The following is a 19,920-nucleotide window of genomic DNA, read 5'->3' as shown; positions in this document are numbered from 1 at the left end:
ATTCCAATTTCTGTTATAGAACAAAGCAGGATAGGTTTGTTTCAAAATATATAGTCAAATGTAATCTCTTTGATTTTTTGACTTTACTAATGATAGTTTGATTCCAGCTATACTTATGGCTTGCAGCTTTATTTGCTGAATATTCTTCCAGCTAGCTAATAGTCCAGTAATCCTCAGGAAAATAAAATTCTAGGATTCTGCTTCAAAACTAATAACAGGGAGGGAAATATGTGGGTTTAAGTTGACATGCTACATAGCAGCCATTTAAAGAAAACCTACTTGTCTCATAAAAAAACCATATAGACTATAAAAATATATTCTGTGGTACTATTCCAGTTATGTATAATTAACTTTGAAATATGTCCACACTAGCTACAACACAGAAGAGAATTAATTTGCAGTAAGCTATTATTTCTCAGAATCTATCAACCTGTTTTTGGACAGTAGATTGAGATAAACAACTTGATGGTTTGCTAGGGTTTTTTACATATATATTGAGTCTGTGAAAAAAGTTTCAGAAAGCTCAGATGAGGCTTAGATGACATGCATTTGAGTTTGTCCGGAAATTGATTTCTCAGGCACATGGGTGAATTGCTGATTACAGTGGGTTTTCCGATAATTATATCTACAGGTTTTTTTGTGTTTAATGCAAATTGGGATTACTGATGAAATGCTGGTTATCTCTTGAGAAAAGGTTATTCATGTTATTCTGTTGATTTTTTGTGATGAACCCTGATGTAGAGAGTATAATAAAGCTAATAGTACAATTGATATTTTGCATGCTTCTTGTCAAACAGATCTGAAATGCAAATGAATTTGCCCTTAGCATAAAGAACAGTTGAAAGAGATGAGGGACTGAAATTGTCTATCTCCAATTGGAAAAGCAGGGAAGTACTTTTTGATATTTGCATATAAAATGAAGAGGTGTAAAACTAGTTAAAGACAGTTTTTTAGCATTCTTACTTCAATATTTTATAATTATTATTATATACTTTATTCACTAAACATGAAACTCAGTCAACTGAATATTATTATTATTATTATTATTATTATTATTATTATTATTACTTCATTATTATTCTTCAATAGTTTATTATAATAATAAACTATTCACTGTGTGCTTTCTCGTAAGCAGTTCACAGTGGGAAAGGTTACATGAGAGCTAACTGCTGACAACTGAACCAATTCCTTATTCCCTTTCAAAGTTGTATTTAGATTCCCTACTAGAGAAGAAGGAAGCATGAGTATATGATAATCAGGAGGTCACTGCAGTTGTGGTTTTTCACACCTTTGCTTGTAAGACTGGTTGTTGAGTGCAAAAAAGTGTCATTCACTAGGACTTGTACATAATTGTGGATAACACTGTAGAAAATATTGAAATGGTGAGTTGGTTGTGCTCATCTTTTTCAGTGGTGATTTATTAAGCTATTCCTGTAAAAATAACATATGAACTTAATACAGGATATTGCATCAGTGAGAGGTCATTTGTCACATTCTTTTTAGTTGTATTAAAGTTCTTGAATGAGAGCTTGGCTAATATTCTTCTATCATTGACCCTTGGCTCTACAGGATATTTAAAGAACAAGAATTAGATTTTTCCAGAAAAGGACATGAATCTGAAGAACAGCAGTGGAAATGTCAGGAGAGCTGAAACAGTAGCCTACAAGACATATTGCTGTTGCAGCTTAACTTTCTCAGTTTCAGAGCTTCATAGTTTTAAGTTGGTCTCTGTAGTTAATCCTAGGAAGCATTATAGTCCCATTGCAATTTATGTCAATAAAATGGTGCATTTAATGTGTTTCTTTTATGATATTGAATATTATCTAAAGACTGAAAACTGTGCGCATAGACTTGTATGCCTTCACTTCAGTTTATATGACATTTGAGTTATTTCAATAATGAGGTAGTATTTAAGCCTTGACAATTTCTTGGATGACTGGACCCTGTGCCATGAGGGTTTTATGGATGACAACCAGTAAAGCAGTTTCTTGAATTACATCAGGGAGCTTATTGCTAACCATGCAACTTGCAGACCAGAGGTGTTTTACATGGACACAATGAGATTTGCTCATAAGTGCTTGTATTGGTGGCATATGAAATAGTGTAGAGTAGGTTATTGCCTGCTTTGGATAAACCTATACCAGAAACCTTGGAAAACGTGGTGCAGTATATTATCATTGAAAAGGGACGGGACAGTTTTTAATAGAGGCATTTGGGTTGCCTTGGATTTATGGATCATGACTCTTATCAATGAATTAATTACAATAGCTAAATGGAGTCTCTTACATTCAGAGATGGTGTGTGTACCTGGGAAAAGTAAGTGCAGTAAACAAATCAAGATTGGCAACTGGCTACTTAGCGAAAGAGAATAGGGATGTGGTTCTTGCTTTAATGCATTCAAAGCATTTGTAGTAGAGATGGGCAATCTTAAGTCAGTTGGGACACGCTTCTAAATAAGATTTTTGGTCAGCTGAAGACCACAAGATTTCCACCCACAGTAGTAAACTAGAGACAAATGCTTTCTGAATGGCTGAAGTCAACAGAGTCACAATCCTCTGTGCTGTCCATATTTTATTGCCCTGTAAATTCATAATTGAGCATTCCCCTTCCCACCAATCCCCATCAGCTGAAATGCTTGCATTTAAGAAAGTTCATGCTGTAATAAATGCATTCTTTAAGCCACTTTGCAATTTTGCTGCAGTATATCAAATATGGCTGGGAATCAGTGGAACAAGTAAAAATACACATTTAGGTCTTTCAAAGCCCATTGGTCCTCCGTGAGGCTCTTAGAATATCCTCCTCTTCCCTTTAGTAGAGCAGCAGCATAGTATTGCATCGATGGGAAATTGAATTTGAATCCAGGTATGGCAGATCTTACTATGGTACAGTGCCCATTGTGCACTTAGAGGGCCATTGCATGCCCCTCCTCCATGAGGCTCTGCCCTTTGGGCACATACATATTTAAAGCAAGAAATCAAACTAGATAGTAAATTTAAGGAGATCAGAGGCAGCATTATTTGTAGGAGCAGCCCTCCTAGGAATAGCTTTGCCCCCATCTAAGCTTCCAGGTTTAGCTTTGCAGTAATTAGCAAAAGCAGCTTTGTTTTAGAAGGTCTTTGGGTCTTCATGGATGGAAATGATTGATGCCAGATATGTAGATCTGTTACAGTATTCATGTAAACAACACTATTGTACTTTACAAGAGCCCTTGACCACATTTGAGCCCAAACTTTCTGTTACTAAGCAAGACAGTTGTTAATTAAGTTTTACCCCATTTTACGACCTTTCTTGCTACAGTTAAATGAACAACTGCAGTACTTAATAATAATACGGTGATTAAATGAATTGGCTTCCTCATTGACTTTGTTTCTCAGAAGGTTGCAAAAAATAATCATGTGATCCCAGGGCACTGCAGCCATCATTAATTATGCTAGTTGCTAAGCATCCGAATTTTGATTGCATGACCACAAGGATGCTGCAATGGTTGTGTGAAAAGCTCACTTTTTTCAGTGTCATCATAACTTTGAATTCACTGAATGAATTGTTTAAGTTGGGACTGACTACCTGTATTTCTGTATTGACCTTATTGTTTGGGTCCCACTTACAGTCTGTCTAAGACTTGGACAGTTTAGAAATTTTAACAATAAATAATATCCAAAAGGAAACATCAGATCTTATGCTCGATACAGTGAAGACTGCTTAACATGCCTGCTGAGACACTGCAGGATGATAATTAGCAGAAAAGTTATAATTACAACTAAGGCCTTTATCCCCTCCTTTTTAATAACAGGAAGAAAATGTAACTTTGATCAGTTGCATGCTTTGCCATTTTAAGCTTCTGGTGCTTTTAGAACTTTAGATTTCCAAACTTGCATTGTCTCTTAATACTTCACTTGTCAGAATGTTTTTCTCATCTATAAGATTTAACCTGAGCTTATATCCGGTGACATATCATTATAGGGAATGGGTATTGTTGTATACCTGCAACATGCTGCTGAAATACTAAACTGTTAGGTTTCCTTTCTTTTTTCCTTTATATTTCTGATTGGGGATTATTTTTCTTACTACTGGTTGTATTGAAGGTACTGTTGAAGGGATTGGAGTACAGTGACACAGTTGATGAATCATGTATTATATTAATAACAGGAAAGTGCCTTTCCAAGGGCCATTATTTCTTTTATGTGTCCCAAAGACAGAATTAGCTACACTTGATGATTTTATTTTAGGATGCTTTGAACTTCTAAGATCCGTGATTCGTGCAAAATTGACATTGTGGTTTAAATTCTAGTTTACTAAACAAATCTAAGTCTGGTTTCTTCTATATTTTATTATACTTTTCCTTTAAGTGATAATTCCTGCTTCCTATCTAATGACAAATAGGAATCTCAAGGAAATGTACATTATAATTTGAGGATAGAAAGATCGTCACTTGGCCTGTTGCCATTTTATTTAAAAAAAATAGAATTCTTACATGCAGCACAACAAATCTAGTGATTTTGAATTGATGCATATTAACTTTGTTCAGTTACCTTCGTTGGAATAAAAATCCGGTCCAGGCTCCAAGCTGGGAGAAAGACACTGGAAATAAAATGGAGGCTGCTGCAGGAAAGAAGACCTTTGTTTATTTGGTTTTCCAGAAACTTCAGAGACAGCAGCGTGTTTCTGGGGTGGCTGACAAAATGGGGTTGGGATAGGTGGGCTTTTATACATTCTTTGGAGCTTTGTGATTGAGATGCCGGTTCCTGTGTAAGAAAGTGTCCTTTAATATTTCAATGGCTGTTGCCAGATTCCTATGTGGTCATGTAGGGGTCATGGCAGGCTCTTCAGGCAAAAGGGGAAATGCAAATCCTAAGTGTTTGTCTGAGCTAATCTTGTCAGTTTATCTAATTGTGTTGCTTATTTGGAGTCTCTTTGCTTATGAATAGATTGGCCCAGTCTTTCTGAATGGATACAAAATCTCCTTTGCATAAAGACCAGCCTCTAACATTCTGCCTCTGTTAATATTCCCCCAAATATTTCATTGGGGGTGGTGGGGGTGGTTTCCCACACCTTTGAGTGAAAAAACCCAGTAACTAGAAGTTTCCTTTAAGTTGAGCTGGCTCTGATGACTTAATAGATTTGTGAATGTAATTATCTTGGCAACAATATAGAAGTAGTTACTGCCTTTTTTTTAGGGCTATTGTTTGATTTCCCAATTTGTTTTCAGGGCATATTTCTAGTGGCATCAATAATAAAGTCCAATTGCACAAGTACTTTTCTATTCTATTTTGAAAGTGGTTGCTCTACTTTATGGAGTTGTTCCTCTTGGGCAGCATGCAAGTATTTGTACTACTACATGTAACTCATATTAACTACATTTCTTTATAAGTAATTGCATTTATTTGATGCACAACGTGCTGTCTTTGTCTTTGTTAACACATCTCAATTTAGTATTGTATGACATCCTTTGCAAACATTAGAAAACTTTATAAAGGGATATCACTCTCCATTGCTACTTCCCAACTTGTATTGGTTGTCTGGTGAATAGTGGGAATTGAAGACTGAATATTTGAGACTTTTCTGCAGAATTACAGTTAAAATACAACAGTAATTTATTGCTTGATTAAAAAAAGCAAGACTTAAAAGTTGCAACACAAATATTCCGGTTCACAGGACAATGCTGTTACCCATGTTGTATGACCTTTGTACATTTCATCTTGCTCCCAACTCATTCTGCTGGATATCTGGCCTATTTACAAGTCTAGTGAATTCCTGTTCAAATTGAATTTTTATTGCTGTATTCTTCCCAGGTGGAACCAGACTACTAGAAAATCAGTATGTGTTTCCTGTAGACTGAAAATTTACTTAGTTTTGTCTTAATGCTTATCAGCAAGAGTGCATGGAAAAAACCCTGCTGAATCAGACTAACATTCTTCCAAATCACAATTCCGATTTCTAGTGCCCAATCAGAGATGGTTTTAAGAAATGGAGAGGCATTTTGTGAAAACAGCGGTCCCTGCCTCCCACTTTCTCCCACTAGTATTCGGAGGCATAGGGCCTCACAATAAGGAATATTTAATTCAGCCATCATAATAATGTTGATTGCAACTATGAGGATCTACTCAAATTCTAGCCAAAAGTATGTCTTAGAAAATACGCAGTAAGATAACTACTGTATTATGACAAAACTGTTATAAACTTATAATAGATATACACCCCCACACCTGGAAAGATACTTATACCCCAGTTCCAGTGTTCCCTGCATTTCACCTGCTTGGTAACTGGCTCACTTTTAAGACTGGTTACAGCATTCTGTGGTTACATGATGCAATTTATGATATTTTTTTTACTGGAAACCAGCCCTTTTAGCTAGTTTTGGCAAAAAAACAATCATAGGAATGCATTAACTTGCTTAATAACCATGGGATTCACTTAACAACCACTGCCAAAAAGGTTGTAAACCAGTTTGGTTTAGTAGTTAAGGAATTGGGCTAAAAACCAGGAGTTCTAGTGGCACCTTAAACACAAAAGCCAGATGGGTGACTTTGGGCCAGTCACTCTCTTTCTTCCCATCTTTCCTCACAGAGCTGCTGTTGTCTGAAAATTAAGAGGAAGGAGAAGTATTAGGTATGTTTGCTACCTTGAGTTATTTCTAAAAATACGCAAGGTATAAATAATAAATACAGTTGGTCATATGGGTGCTGAACTTATGTTTCTCATGATTTAGGATGAAATTTCCGGGCTCCTTTAAGGTGAGAAGTCAAGGATTACCTGTAATAATAAAGCATCTATTCTATTCATATGGAAAAGTTGGAAATTTGTGTGGTTTTAACCACTTTTTGCATCTACCCTTTGAACAATTGGAATGTAAACTTGTATTGCGTTGCCCTGGCTTAATGATTGCCGTCAGAGAGGATTAAATGCTCAGATAAACTTTAAGGTGTAACCAAATTATTACGAGTCATAAAGTTCAGAGAGCCAAAGAGAAAGGCAATAATAAGTGAAATGGGTCATCTCTGGTTCCTTCCCTTATTCTAGATTATTCTGTTGTCCCTCTTCTGGGTTAAGAAAAACGAACAGACTAATCCTTTCATATTGAATGTTTCTGTGTTCAGAAACATTTTGAATTTGAGCTATTTCAAAGTTGCAGAGCTTCATTTTGAGTTTGAAGCAGCTGTTTTGCATCTGGAGGGGTGTGCTTTGGTCAGCTTGGAAATATCTTGAATTATTTCATCATTCCACTCATTTTTGTTCATTAATATAAATTCAGACTGTTTGATGGCCCCAGGGTAACCTTCTTTCCACTGTATTCAAAGCAGCATTCTCACCCTCTATCAGGGCTGTCAAACTCAGAGCCTGGGGGCCGAATCTGGCTCACAGGGTGCTTAGATCTGGACCACAGGGCTGCCCTAGAAACAGCAAAGGATTGGCCCGCGGTGCCTCAGGCGGCACTCCTGAGCTCCGTTTTCACTGGCAGAAGGTTGCAGGAGGCCGTCACAGCCAAAAATGGAGCTCAGGAGGCAGTTTTCGCTGGCAGAGCACTCAGGCCACCACAGGTGCCCGAACACAAATGACGAACACAAATGAAGTGATGCTTTTTGCTGTCCCCAGCCTCCAGAGCCTCTCTAGGAGTCTCTGGAGGCTGGGGACAGCAAAAAATGTCACTTCCTGTCTCACCGGGAGTTGGGAAACAGGCCGTTTCAGGTCTTTGGAGGGCCTCCGAGGGAGTGGGAAAGGCTGTTTTCGCCCTTCCCAGATAAATAGAGAGGGTCTGGAGCCAGGTAAGAAAGAAAAATGGGCCCTTCCCCCCCCCAGGCCCTCCGGAGGCAGGAAACAGCCTGTTTCCCTACTTCTGGTGGGGCCCAGCTGGCCAGCGCGCGCATGCGCCCCAGAGCTGAGCTGACATGTCCACTGATATGGCTACGCATGCCACAGGTTCACCATCACGGATTTAGCATAATCTTTCCCCATATTTCCTTTTTTCTCACAGTGTCGCACAGCTTCTGCCAAATGCTCATTTCTGATTCTTCCATTTTCACCTTTCACTGCATGTATCATAAAACTATCAGCAAACAGTCTTACCTTTTATATATCCTCAGCAACGAATTACATCATTGCAATTAGATCTACACCTTCATTTCCTTGCATATAATCATCAACGTTGCTCCATATTACAAGACTATCCTCATTGAGATTTATTATCTTTTCTCTTTCTCTTAACATTCATAGAAACATATTTCATGTCATTTTTTAAAATTAAAATTAAATTTTTTTTAAAAGTTAAGCAGCCCATGGCAAGATAGATGGCCAATAAACTTAACAAACAATTACATAAAATTAATGTACTCCTATTGCATTCAAATTACAATCTTACTTATATAGTACTACAGTTTTTATTTACACATGTTTATACAAATCAAATAAACTAAACAAATCAAATAAACATATTGACCTTTGCCACCTCATATGGTTGCTCTTTATAGCTTTAGTCACATATGACTCACATAAATGCCTTTAGTAATACATGTAGTCCTCAATTTACAACAGTTCATTTAGTGACTGTTCAAAGTTACAACAGCACTGAAACAAGTGATTTACAATCATTTTTCATACTTATAACCATTCAGATGCTTGACAAATGGTTCATATTTATGATCGTTGCAGTGTCCCAGGGTCATGTGATCACTTTTTTGACTTGACAGTGGTGGGTCTCAAATTTTTTTACTGCTGGTCCTGTGGGCATGGTTTGGTGGGCGTGGCAGGGGAAGGATACTGTGAAATCTCCATTCCCATCCCACTGCAGGGGAAAGATACTGCAATGCAAAATCCCCATTTCCTCCCAATCAGCTGGGACTTGGGAAGCAGAGAATAGATTGGGGCCGGGCCAGTCAGAATTTTTACTACCAGTTCTTGGAACTATTCAAAATTTCCGCTACCGGTTCTCCAAAACTGGTCTGAACCTGCTGAAACCCACCTCTGCCTTCTGACAAGCAAAATCAACGGGGATGCCAGACTCGCTTAACAAAGGTGTTACTAATTTAACAAATGCAGCTATTTGCTTAACAAATGTGGCAAGAAAAATTGTAAAATGGGGCAAAACTCACTTAACAGATCTCTCACTTAGCAACATAAATTTTGGGCTCAGTTGTGTTCAGAGTATAAGACACACCTTTTTCCCCCCTAAAAGGGGGTGAAAATTTGAGTGCGTCTTATACACCGAATGTAACCCCGCCCACTCACTGGCCCCCACCCTTTGGCCTCTGCCTCACAACAGTTTACCACCTTGCAGCAAGGAGCAAGAAAAAACAGCTCCTTTCAGCTTCAGCACAGCCTAATTAGCACAAGTTGATTAGTTCGGCCTCCTGACTCTCAGCTGATTTGCTCTCAGCTGTTTTGTGCAGGGCTCTACTGCTTGCTGCAAAGAGGTAAATTGCTGGAGCAGTTTTTTTCCCCCCTTGTGCTAATCAAGCTATGCTGAAAATTTATTTTTATTTTATTTTATTTTATTTCCAATTTATATACCGCCCTTCTCCCTGAGGACTCAGGGCAGTGTACAGCCAGAATTAAGAACATGAAATACAAATATTAAAAAACATTAAAATATATATAAATTTGGCCCAAAAATTAAAAATCACAAACCAATTAAAACATTTAAAATTTCTTCTTAAGCCAGCCCGGCTTCCTGGAAAAAATGGGTTTTAAGGGCACGGCGGAAGGCGCTGAGGTCTTGGATTCTCCTTATCTCTGGGGGCAACTGATTCCAGAGGGTAGGTGCCCCCACAGAGAAGGCCCTCCCCCTGGGAGTAAAGCAGGTTGTTTGCTGCAACAAGGCAAAATTGCTCAGAGGCAGAGGCAGATTTCTTTTTCTTCTTTTCCTCACCAAAAAAGGTAGGTGCCTCTTATACTCAAAAAAAAACAACAAACGGTACTTGTACAGAAAAGATGTAGACTAGAATCCAGTGTTATCCATACCTGTGTCACACGTAGCAATCCCAGCAAATAGCAAGGATAATACCCACAAAAACTTTGGTACAATTTGGGCATATGCAGCAAGCACAGCCAAAGCTTGGTTTTATCCCAAGCATGCTCATGCTTTTTTTTTTTTTTAAGCAAGCTGAGTTCTAAACTAAAGACTATCTTAAAAGCCAACATATACAGTTGCTTAAGAACAATTCCATAAATTGCTATGTCTAGACAGTGCCTTGACATAGAATCAAATGCAGGTTGAGTTTGAGGTATTCATTTTAATTTTGAATTACTGTAAGCCCTTATATTGCAAGCTAATGAACTTTACTTTAGTTTAATTGAAATTATAAATCTAATTCATAATCACTTTTCTTATAAACTGGCCTAAAGAAGACGGGAAACTGAAAAGCCAAATCTAAATTACTCTTTGGAAACTAATTGCATATTAAAGCATTTTTATTTAAGCAAGTCTTTGTGGAAGCAGACATGAATGCTAAAGTTCTGAGCCATACTGGACATTGCTTTTTATTCATTGTGTTTTAATATGTTTACGTATCTAATTGTGTTTAATAATAGAGCTCCATTGTTTGGTTAGTCTTTGAACATATTTGGAAAAAAGGCAGGATATAAATTCCATAAATGAACAAAGCCAGCCTTTTCAATGAATTGTGTGGTTGACCAAGATCGAAAGCTAGCATTTAGTCATGAGAATCAGAGGCAGGAAGCAATTTGGTCTCATTCAGGAAGTGGTGACAATGTATATTTCCAATACTTCATTTGTGGAAACAAAAATCCTCCACATAAAGAAATTTCATCCAAATAAGATACTAAGAATAAGGTTTTCCTGTAAATAGTTGCATATACATATTTCCTCCTTTTCCTATTGAGCCCTCCTCCTCCTCCTCTCCCCCTCTCCCTCCTCCTCTCCCCCTCTCCCTCCTCCTCCCTTTCTCTCTGACATTAAAATCATTAAACTAAACTTGGCAGTGAAACTGTCTTAAATGGTTGTAATGCTTCTTTAACATTTTTAACCAGCTCAATCACTTAAGTAAATCGGTGGCTGTAAGTCTCTAACCTTGTTATAGAGTAACTTAATTCTTCCTAATGGTTTTGGTATAAACCATCTTAATTATGCCTAATTGTCAAGACTGCTTTTTCTCTACTCATCTACTTGGTGGAGGCAGGTTCTAGTAGAGCCCCAATACCCATGGATAATGTCGAGCAATTTCATAAACTAGAAGTTACAAATACTTCAAACATTAGTATTAGGGTCTGAAGCAAAGAAGCATTGCTGCATTTGTCTGCACTTCCTTAAGGTAGCTGTGCCTTTTTCTGGCCTTGCGTGGGAGCTGTATGGAACCAGAATGGCAGATATTTAAATTGAAAATTAAATGATGACAGAGGGCCAGAAACCTGTTTTTCTAACTATCAACTTGCTAACAAGGCTCTAAAATGTGATTGCCTCCTTAGACCTACAGTTAGCCACATGAAGATAGTTCCACAACCGATCAAAAACTGTAATTCTTCTACCTTCTTGTAAATGTAATTCTCAGTTTTCAACCACAAGCTTTTCTAAGCAGATGTCTAAGTGAATAATTCACTTTTACAAGCAGTAGCATGATAGATGTTATCATAATAGATGTTAGATGTCTAAAAAGAGGTCCTTTGTTGATATAAATTTTAAACAGTCTTTTAGGAAGGTGTTGAGAAATTATGTGAAGATAATGATCCACTGGTTGAGCTTCCTGTTTTAAACCTATTTTTCTCTCTGTGAATTTTATCAGCCAGTTTAATTTAGCAGTAAAAATTAGGGTAACACAGTTCATGATTTTACTTAATTTTTGTTTTCCTACTATTACAGGCAATGCTCGATTTACAACAGTTCATTTAGTGACCGTTTGAAATTACAGCAGCACTGAAAAAGTGGCTTATGACCATTTTTCACACTTATGACCACTGCAGCATCCCCATGGTCACACGATTTACATTTGGATGCTTGACAACTAACTCACTTTTATGACGGTTGCAGTGTCCCACAGTCATGTGATTCCCTTTTGTGACCTTCTGACAAGCAAAGAATGGGGAAACCAGATTCACTTAACAACCGTATTACTAATTTAATAACTGTGATGATTCACTTAACTGTGGCTGGAAAAGTCGTAAAATGGAGTAAAATTCACTTAACACGTTTCACTTTGCAATGGAAATTGTGGTCATAAGTCAAGGTCTACCTGTATAGGAATTCTTTTGCATGGGATCTAGAGTGTATTCTATGAAAGAGGCACGGTTTAAATCCAGTTGTGCTCTTCTTAGTGGCTCATGGGACCCTGGAGGAATAAGAAGCTTTTCCTATTGAATGAAGCTTGTTTGGCTTGAAATATCAAATATGCATTTTCCTTCTTTTTCAGATTTAATACTCTGTACAAATGACATGAACGTAAACATCCCACAGTTGGCAGACAGCCTATTTGAAAGGACAACCAACAGTAGCTGGGTAGTAGTCTTCAAATCTCTCATCACAACTCACCATCTTATGGTTCATGGAAACGAGGTAACACCTGCTTCTCTTATAACTTCACTTAATGCCTGTGAAACATGCTGGACACCCCCCCCACCCCACCCCTTTTCCTATAATTACCAGCAATTATGGCCAGTTGCTAGGCTGGGGAATATTGCTTTGGAGATACATGTGGGTCCTTCCTTTCTCCCTGGTGGCTTTATTATCCATCAGGGAGGGGGGGAAATAGTTCAAAAACAATAAAAAGAAAGGGCTAGCAAATACATGTTGCACAGCAAAATACCAGAATATATAACAATCCAATTTACATACAAAAGAAGACTGGTGTATTTTGATATAGCAAATGTGTTTGCACCTCAGTTTAAAAGTGCCATGTCTGCTAGTTTCAAGACAAAAAGTAGTCTGAAGGACATTGTATTTTTTTTTTTTCCATTTTTCCAATTTACATAGCAATAAACATTTTTTAACAGTACTGTATCACATATGTCTTACAGTTATTTACATTTATTTCTATACATTTTTGTTTCTCTGTTCTCTGTTCTAACCACTTATACCACTTATCCCACACCAATAAAATTCCGTTTCTTTCTTGCCTTTCATTTCTAATGTGAGCTTATACATCTCGGCACATTCTAATATCTTATGTATAATCATCTCATTGGATGGTATATTTTCAAGTTTCCAACATTGAGCCTAAACAATTCGTGCTGCTGTTAATATGTGTAAAATGATATATTGGAGTTGCTTCTTTATCCTTTGATTAATTATTCCTAATAAAAATAATTCAGCTTTAAACTCAATTTGTTCTCCTGTTATCTCCTATAACAATCTCATCTGTTCCCAATATTTCTTTGCTTTGTATTTCAATATTTCATTGCTTTGCAATGTAGGACATTGTATTTTAAATGATACTTGTTAGTTATTATATGATTAAACCATGGTAAACAAAAGGGGACAGGGTTCAGGAAAAAAAGTAACTTAAAAATTTTGGTCATTCATAATTTCTAAAGACATACAGACTTAGCAGTATCATATATAATAGGAAGCTAACCAGAGATGTCAATCATGTATATAATTCTATACAAATTCATCTGAGAAAAAGATGTGTGGTACACTCCTAGTCTTGAAGTATTTCTGCCGGGCGTATATTTGTGTCTATATACATGCATCTATAGTTCTTGATAAGGGATTGCTTGTCTCTTTATAAGGAGATATTTAAGTATACCCTCATCTTGAAAGCCAAACTGGTAAAACTTTATCATGAGTGCTTTAGGTTAATTCCTACTTCCACTCAGTTTTTATGTTTAGTTCCATTTTCATTGGCTGTAAAAAAAAAAAAAAAAAAAGATGAATTCTGAAATCTCTTAATGCCACTACAGATAGTCCTCCACTTACGACTATTCGCTTAGAGACCAGTCAAAGTTATGACCTACCTGAAAAAAGGGAATTATAACGTGTTTCTGAAGTTCTGATGGTCATGCCCCACACACCCCTGTGCAGTCATGTGACTACATGTTGGGTGCTCGGCAACTTGGCCACATTTGCAGCATCCTGCAATCACATCACTGGGTTTTATGATGGTTTTGCCAAAAATTAACAGCTGTAGCAAACACTGGGTTCACTTAATGACTGCCATGTTAATTTAATGATGCCACAAAAAAGGTCATAAAATTGGGTTGGTCACATGACCAACCTGTTTTATGGCCATCATGACATATCACATTAATGGGCACCTTAATGTAGGATATTGAGGACTACCTGTATTCAGAACATCTGAGGTGTAATGCGAATTGTGCCTTTCCATGAGTTTTGGCTTCCATTCTCCTTAAGAATAATGTTTCCTTAAACCCTTTTAACTAAAAACAATTTCCAGTTGTCCCAATTAAAAACAGAGCAATATTCCAATTATAATCTTCTGTGAGCAGAAACAATGCTTTTCAGTTTGCCTATTTAATGTTACCTGTACTAACTTGTGACTCAGGTATATAATTTTCCTAGCAAAAGGGGTGGAGCAGACCAGTATATTTACAGAACAATATATCATTCTGAGAAATATATCCGGAGTATTAAACTAGCTCCTTACCTCATACTTCTATACTATACTTTTATTTATACCATGCAGTTCATATGTTTGGCATTAGTGAGAACTTTATCAGTAAAGAAACAGGAAGCTGTGGGCTAGACAAGACTTGAGAAATTAATAGGCTAGATATGAGTCATCCGAAATGAGCATCATTAACCACATGGTTAAATCGTGACTGATTAAATGACTAAAGTGGCTTGCTTTAAATGCATACAGTTGTCTGCATTGTTCTAAGTAGGCCAGTGGTGAAACAATCAAGTTTTAAAAGCAAATTAGCTGTGTCTCTTACTTTCAGAGAAAGTTTTAGTTACTCTGACAAGAATTGCAATCAGCGTCACTTTTTATGGGATTACAGACGAGTAATTCTTCTAATATTCATTTCTAGAGAAATCTGTTGGCTCACAGTGGTTTTCTTTAACCTGGTGAACAGACTGCATTTATATACTGGATTATCAGAATATTAAACTCCATTTGCAATGAGAAATATATTGAGCCATGTACCAATTCCAGCTGAATAACTCATTTTATTCCTTCCAGCGTTTTACCCAGTACCTGGCGTCCAGAAACACATTGTTTAACTTGAGCAATTTCTTGGACAAAAGTGGATTGCAAGGTAAATTATTGGATCTGTGTCAAACAATCCCTAACTTTCTGAATAATGTTTTACAGTTTTAGTTCTCAATCTTTTGCATCTTATGTCCAATGAAACACTTCATCAAGAAAAGCTGAGTTGGACTATGATAGAGACTAAAAGCCCCCTTTTCCCCCCATGAAGAACACATTTACATGTTTTACTTTATTAGTTACCTTGAGTGCTTGCTTGAATAGAAAAGCAGAATATAAATGAAAATAAATAATCCATAAAGCAAAAAAGAGCCTCAGGTTATTTTCTCCTATATGTCTTCTCAGTTTTAAGATTAATTTTCTACCCTCAGTTCAGTATACATTCAATGACGGCCAGTAAAAAGCACCAATCTCAAAACCAGTAAATCAACATGAAACAGCAAGGAAAGTTTTTGCTGCTTCACTTATCAAGGCTTTCGGTGTAGCTTCTTGCTTTCTAGCAATTGCTCACAAAGTAGGAAAAAATCCTGGGAAAGCTTGAAGGTTAAATTTAAAAAGAGTGAAGGCAAGTATAATGTTGGATAAAGGTAGCGATGATGAAGGAAGACTGCCGCAGCTCCAAGTTACCCATTATTATTATTATTGTTGTTGTTGTTGTTATTATTGCTTTATAAAATGCATTGAGAAGGAGAAAGATGGCAGACTTTATAAAGATGGTCCTTGACTTATGACTGATCACTTAGTGACAGTTTGAACTTAGAATGCTCCCCCCCTCCCCCAGGCTACTTATGACCTGATACGGAAGTTCCAACAGCTTTTTCCCCCAGGGTCACATGACTACTCGGCACTAGTCCATATTTAAAGCCATTTAAAACATCCCAAAGTCAAGTGACTGCATTTTATGATCCTTTTTTTTTTTTTTGCCACGTTTTCATGTCCAGTTTTCAGCAAACTACCCCACAGCGAAAAATGAGTTTGCTTTATGATTGCAGTGGTCACTTAATGACTGCCACATAAAAGGATGTGAAAATTGAGTTGGTCACATCGGTGATCCTGCTTTACAAGTGTTACAACTTATGACCGTAACAGGCAGGTCCATTACAGTTATAAGATGAGGACTACATGTATTGCAGTTTTATTCAAACTAATCAATAAACCACTACTCGTGTACCCCTTTAATATTAATCTGGTTTCACATAAGAAATAACTTGCGTTCTGTTTGCTTCCTGTAGGATATGATATGTCCACATTTATTAGGAGATATAGCAGATATTTGAATGAGAAAGCAGTTTCCTACAGACAAGTAGCTTTTGACTTTACAAAAGTAAAAAGAGGGTAAGTATTTCACACGGATGAATCCATCATTTGTTTGTAGCATCTGTTTTTAAGCATGCAGAATAATTTAGAATCTAAAAATTTAAAGAGTGTGAAAGAATTTTCAAGGATCTGATCCTTTCTGAAAACTGGTCTAGAAATTGCTTAAACAATTTAAACATTAGTACTATTGTAGATAACTGTTATATCATTTCTGCTAAAAATCTACCCTGATAATATGCAACAGTTCAAAAACAAAACAATAACAGCACACAAGCAGTGAAAGCCAACAGTAAAATTAGCCTCCAAAATTTAATATACAATGAAACAAATAATTCTTGCTAAAGTTAGAAATGGAGACAAACAAATAAATGGAACAATAATTTTGAGCATATTGATATAATGGGGAAAAATAATAATTAAGTGGCTTTTTGATTTTCTGATAAGCAAAGTCAATGGGGAAGCCAACTTCACTTAAGAGTCATGTTATTGACATGTTATTGAGTATTGTGTTGAGTGAATCTGCAGTGATTCACTCAACACCTCTGGCAAGAAAGGTCATAAAGTGGGGCAAAATTCACTTAACAAATGTCTCAATTAGCAACAGAAATTTTGAGCTCAGTTGTGGTCGTAAGTTGAAGACTCCTTATACTGCATTTAGTAGCAACTGGAAATCCTTCTGAACTTCATGATTTATGAATTTCCTGATTAAAAGGGTAGATTATGGAAAGGAAAAAACTAATATGGAACCTTAAAGAGATTGAGTAAAATATAAATGTACATATTATTGCTGTTAAGATTAAAAGCCACTTATTGTTTTTTTTCTTTTCTTCTATATTTCTTTTTCACTTTTCTATTTTTTTCTCTGTTTTGCTTTAGTTTAAAAATTGTATTGCTTTTGCTCTCTGGAAAAAATTATTTAATGAAAATTTTAAATGCACATACACAACAATCAATACAGAATGAACACAGTTTTTTTTTTAAAAAAATGCTGTGGTGTATTCTATTAAGCAGTGACTCAGTTCTAAAGCACTTTCATTTTTCTCGTGTTTGCTTCAAGGAAAGTAAACACTTGTTTCAGGGAAAGTAAAAAACCGTTGATGATTAGTACTGATCCGGGTAGTTGGCACAATTGATCTGAAAATAAATGGCATCAGGAAACACATGTGCAAACTTTAGACTTGGGGGCGGGGAGATAATTCTTGAAAATCTACTAGTATATCTGGTTCTTAAAACCCCAAACTAGCCCCCAGTTTGTGTATATTAGAAATTCAAACCCAAACTATATAACTAAATAGTTTTATTGGGAAAAGTTCAGGAATTAAACCCAGTCCAAATCGCTACCTTTATGTGCATACATGAGAAAAAGGAACTGAAAAAAAAACAGAGCAGTCTTAAACCCTGGAAACATCTGTGGCAGGTATTACACCAAATCAATTTAGTTATCTAACCATTTTTATTTTCTTTTTTAATAGAACTGATGGAGTCATGAGGACAATGAATACTGAAAAACTGATAAAAACTGTACCAATTATTCAAAACCAGATGGATGCACTGCTTGATTTCAACGTAAGTCATTTTAGCTACTCATAAAGGAATATTAGACAGGAACTTTTAAATGATTAGAATTAATCTTGTATCACTTTCAGTTTACTGAATTAATCTGACTTAACTTTTGTCTCTTTATAATGATATCTAAACACCCTGTTAAATTCGCGTAAGGTAGTAAAAACCTATGTTTGCCTACAAATAGTATATTGTCTTTTATGTGTATCGAGAGGTAGTTTTCCAGCTTCGCTGCTGGAACTAGCTGGGTTGAAATGTATTCAAACATGGTTTCTGTTACCACTGTTTAGGATCCATACCCTGCTTTGAACTTCAAAATGTAAGGTGGCTCATTCTTACAGTTGTTTCAGCTTCTTTAAACATGGTTAACTTAATATCTGAATGGAGGAGAGATCCAGAACTGTTCATAGACCGAGGTAGCAAGACCTGTTCTGTCCCCAACCACACGCACACACACCAACAGACGTTCAAGAGTTAAAGACCAAACCAGCCGGCAAAATCCTTTTCCTTATGATAACGGAACTTGGCAATAACCTAGTGGCTGCCTGCCAAGAGTTTATTATTTACGTAGAGTAGAGATAACTTCTCTCCACTTCTGATACATCAAAAGAAACAGCTCAATAATTACGGAGTTAATCAAGTCCAGAGATAATCCAGCAAAGTCTATAGTGAAAGTCCGGCAATGCAGAATGGCGTGGAAGCTTTCAGCTTTGTTTGTCACAAGGTTTGACTGGCCACCACGCTCCCTTTTATATCCTGTGGGGTGTGGTCCAGTGACTCAGCCTAATCTCGGGCACGCCTTTTCTTCTGTTGTGCGCGCTTATCTCTGTGACGCTGGCGTGGATCCAGCCAAGACTCATTACGCTCATCACTGTCCATCTGTGGCTGCGTGGACGTGCTTGGCCCCGGCCCTATCTCTTGCCCTTCGGCGGACACCGAAGGCATTGCCAAAGAGGAGGGTCCTGGAGAGGGAGGCCTTGCCAACTCCTCTCCTTCACTCTCGGAGTCCTCCCCTGCCAATGACACAGGCTCCGGTAACCGAGCCACAACAAGACCAGACTTTGTTCCACTGAGTTCTTCTGTTAATTGTACAGATGAAAACGATCAAAGCTGGGGAATGTGATTGTTTTAGACCAGCGTTTTTCAAGTATGACAACTTTAAATTGCATGAATTACAACTTTCAGAATTCTAGGGATTGAAGTCCACTTGTCTTAAAATTGACAAATCCAACACCACTCTAGAAACATTGGAGGTTAGCAGTTAGGTGCTCTGCCTGCCTTTCGTTCATTAGAACCAGATTTGAAATTGGGGAATGAAACTTGCTTCAATTTTCTCTTGGCAAAATAGCCATTTCTAACCTCTAACCCAGAAAAGGATGGAATCACTGAAGCAGTTGGCGTGAGCTTAAATGGTCTCCGGGGGATGGTAGAGGACAGAAAGGCCTGGACAAAAATTGTCCATGGGGTCGCGATTGATCGGACACGACTTCGTGACTAACAACAACAACCCAGAAAAAAAGCCATCATTAGTTAGTGTTAGATGGCAGTCAATTCCCCTAGCTAAATGACACAGAAAACAACCAGATGGGCTAAAAGGTAAAGGTAAAGGTAAAGGTTCACCTTGCACATATGTGCTAGTCGTTCCCGACTCTTAAGGGGCGGTGCTCATCTCCGTTTCAAAGCCGAAGAACCAGCGCTGTCCAAAGATGTCTCTGTGGTCATGTGGCCGGCATGACTAAACGCCAAAGGTGCACGGAACGCTGTTCCCTTCCCACCAAAGGTGGTCCCTATTTTTCTACTTGCATTTTTTACATGCTTTCGAACTGCTAGGTTGGCAGAAGCTGGGACAAGTAATGGGAACTTACCCCGTTACGCGGCAAAGGGGATTCGAACCGATGAACTGCCGACCTTTTGATCGAAAAGCTCAGCG

General features: G+C 37.3%; 1 protein-coding gene across 20 annotated transcripts in view; it reads left to right on the top strand.

The window, feature by feature from the left end:
- Nucleotides 1-19,920, top strand: part of PICALM (phosphatidylinositol binding clathrin assembly protein) — an 81,022-nt gene that overhangs the window by 10,388 nt on the left and 50,714 nt on the right. For all 20 annotated transcript variants that reach the window (XM_087895850.1, XM_087895846.1, XM_087895845.1 and 17 more), the window contains exons 2-5: nt 12,354-12,496; nt 15,084-15,159; nt 16,343-16,445; nt 17,900-17,993. In XM_087895850.1, coding sequence (XP_087751976.1) covers nt 12,354-12,496; nt 15,084-15,159; nt 16,343-16,445; nt 17,900-17,993 — 416 coding nt within the window. The remainder of the gene's footprint in view (nt 1-12,353; nt 12,497-15,083; nt 15,160-16,342; nt 16,446-17,899; nt 17,994-19,920) is intronic.

The sequence above is a fragment of the Pantherophis guttatus genome, chromosome 5 (genome assembly GCF_059756535.1).
Source record: "Pantherophis guttatus breed Tessera chromosome 5, ASM5975653v1, whole genome shotgun sequence".
NCBI lineage: Eukaryota > Metazoa > Chordata > Lepidosauria > Squamata > Colubridae > Pantherophis > Pantherophis guttatus.
This window is presented reverse-complemented; position numbering and strand designations above follow the sequence as displayed.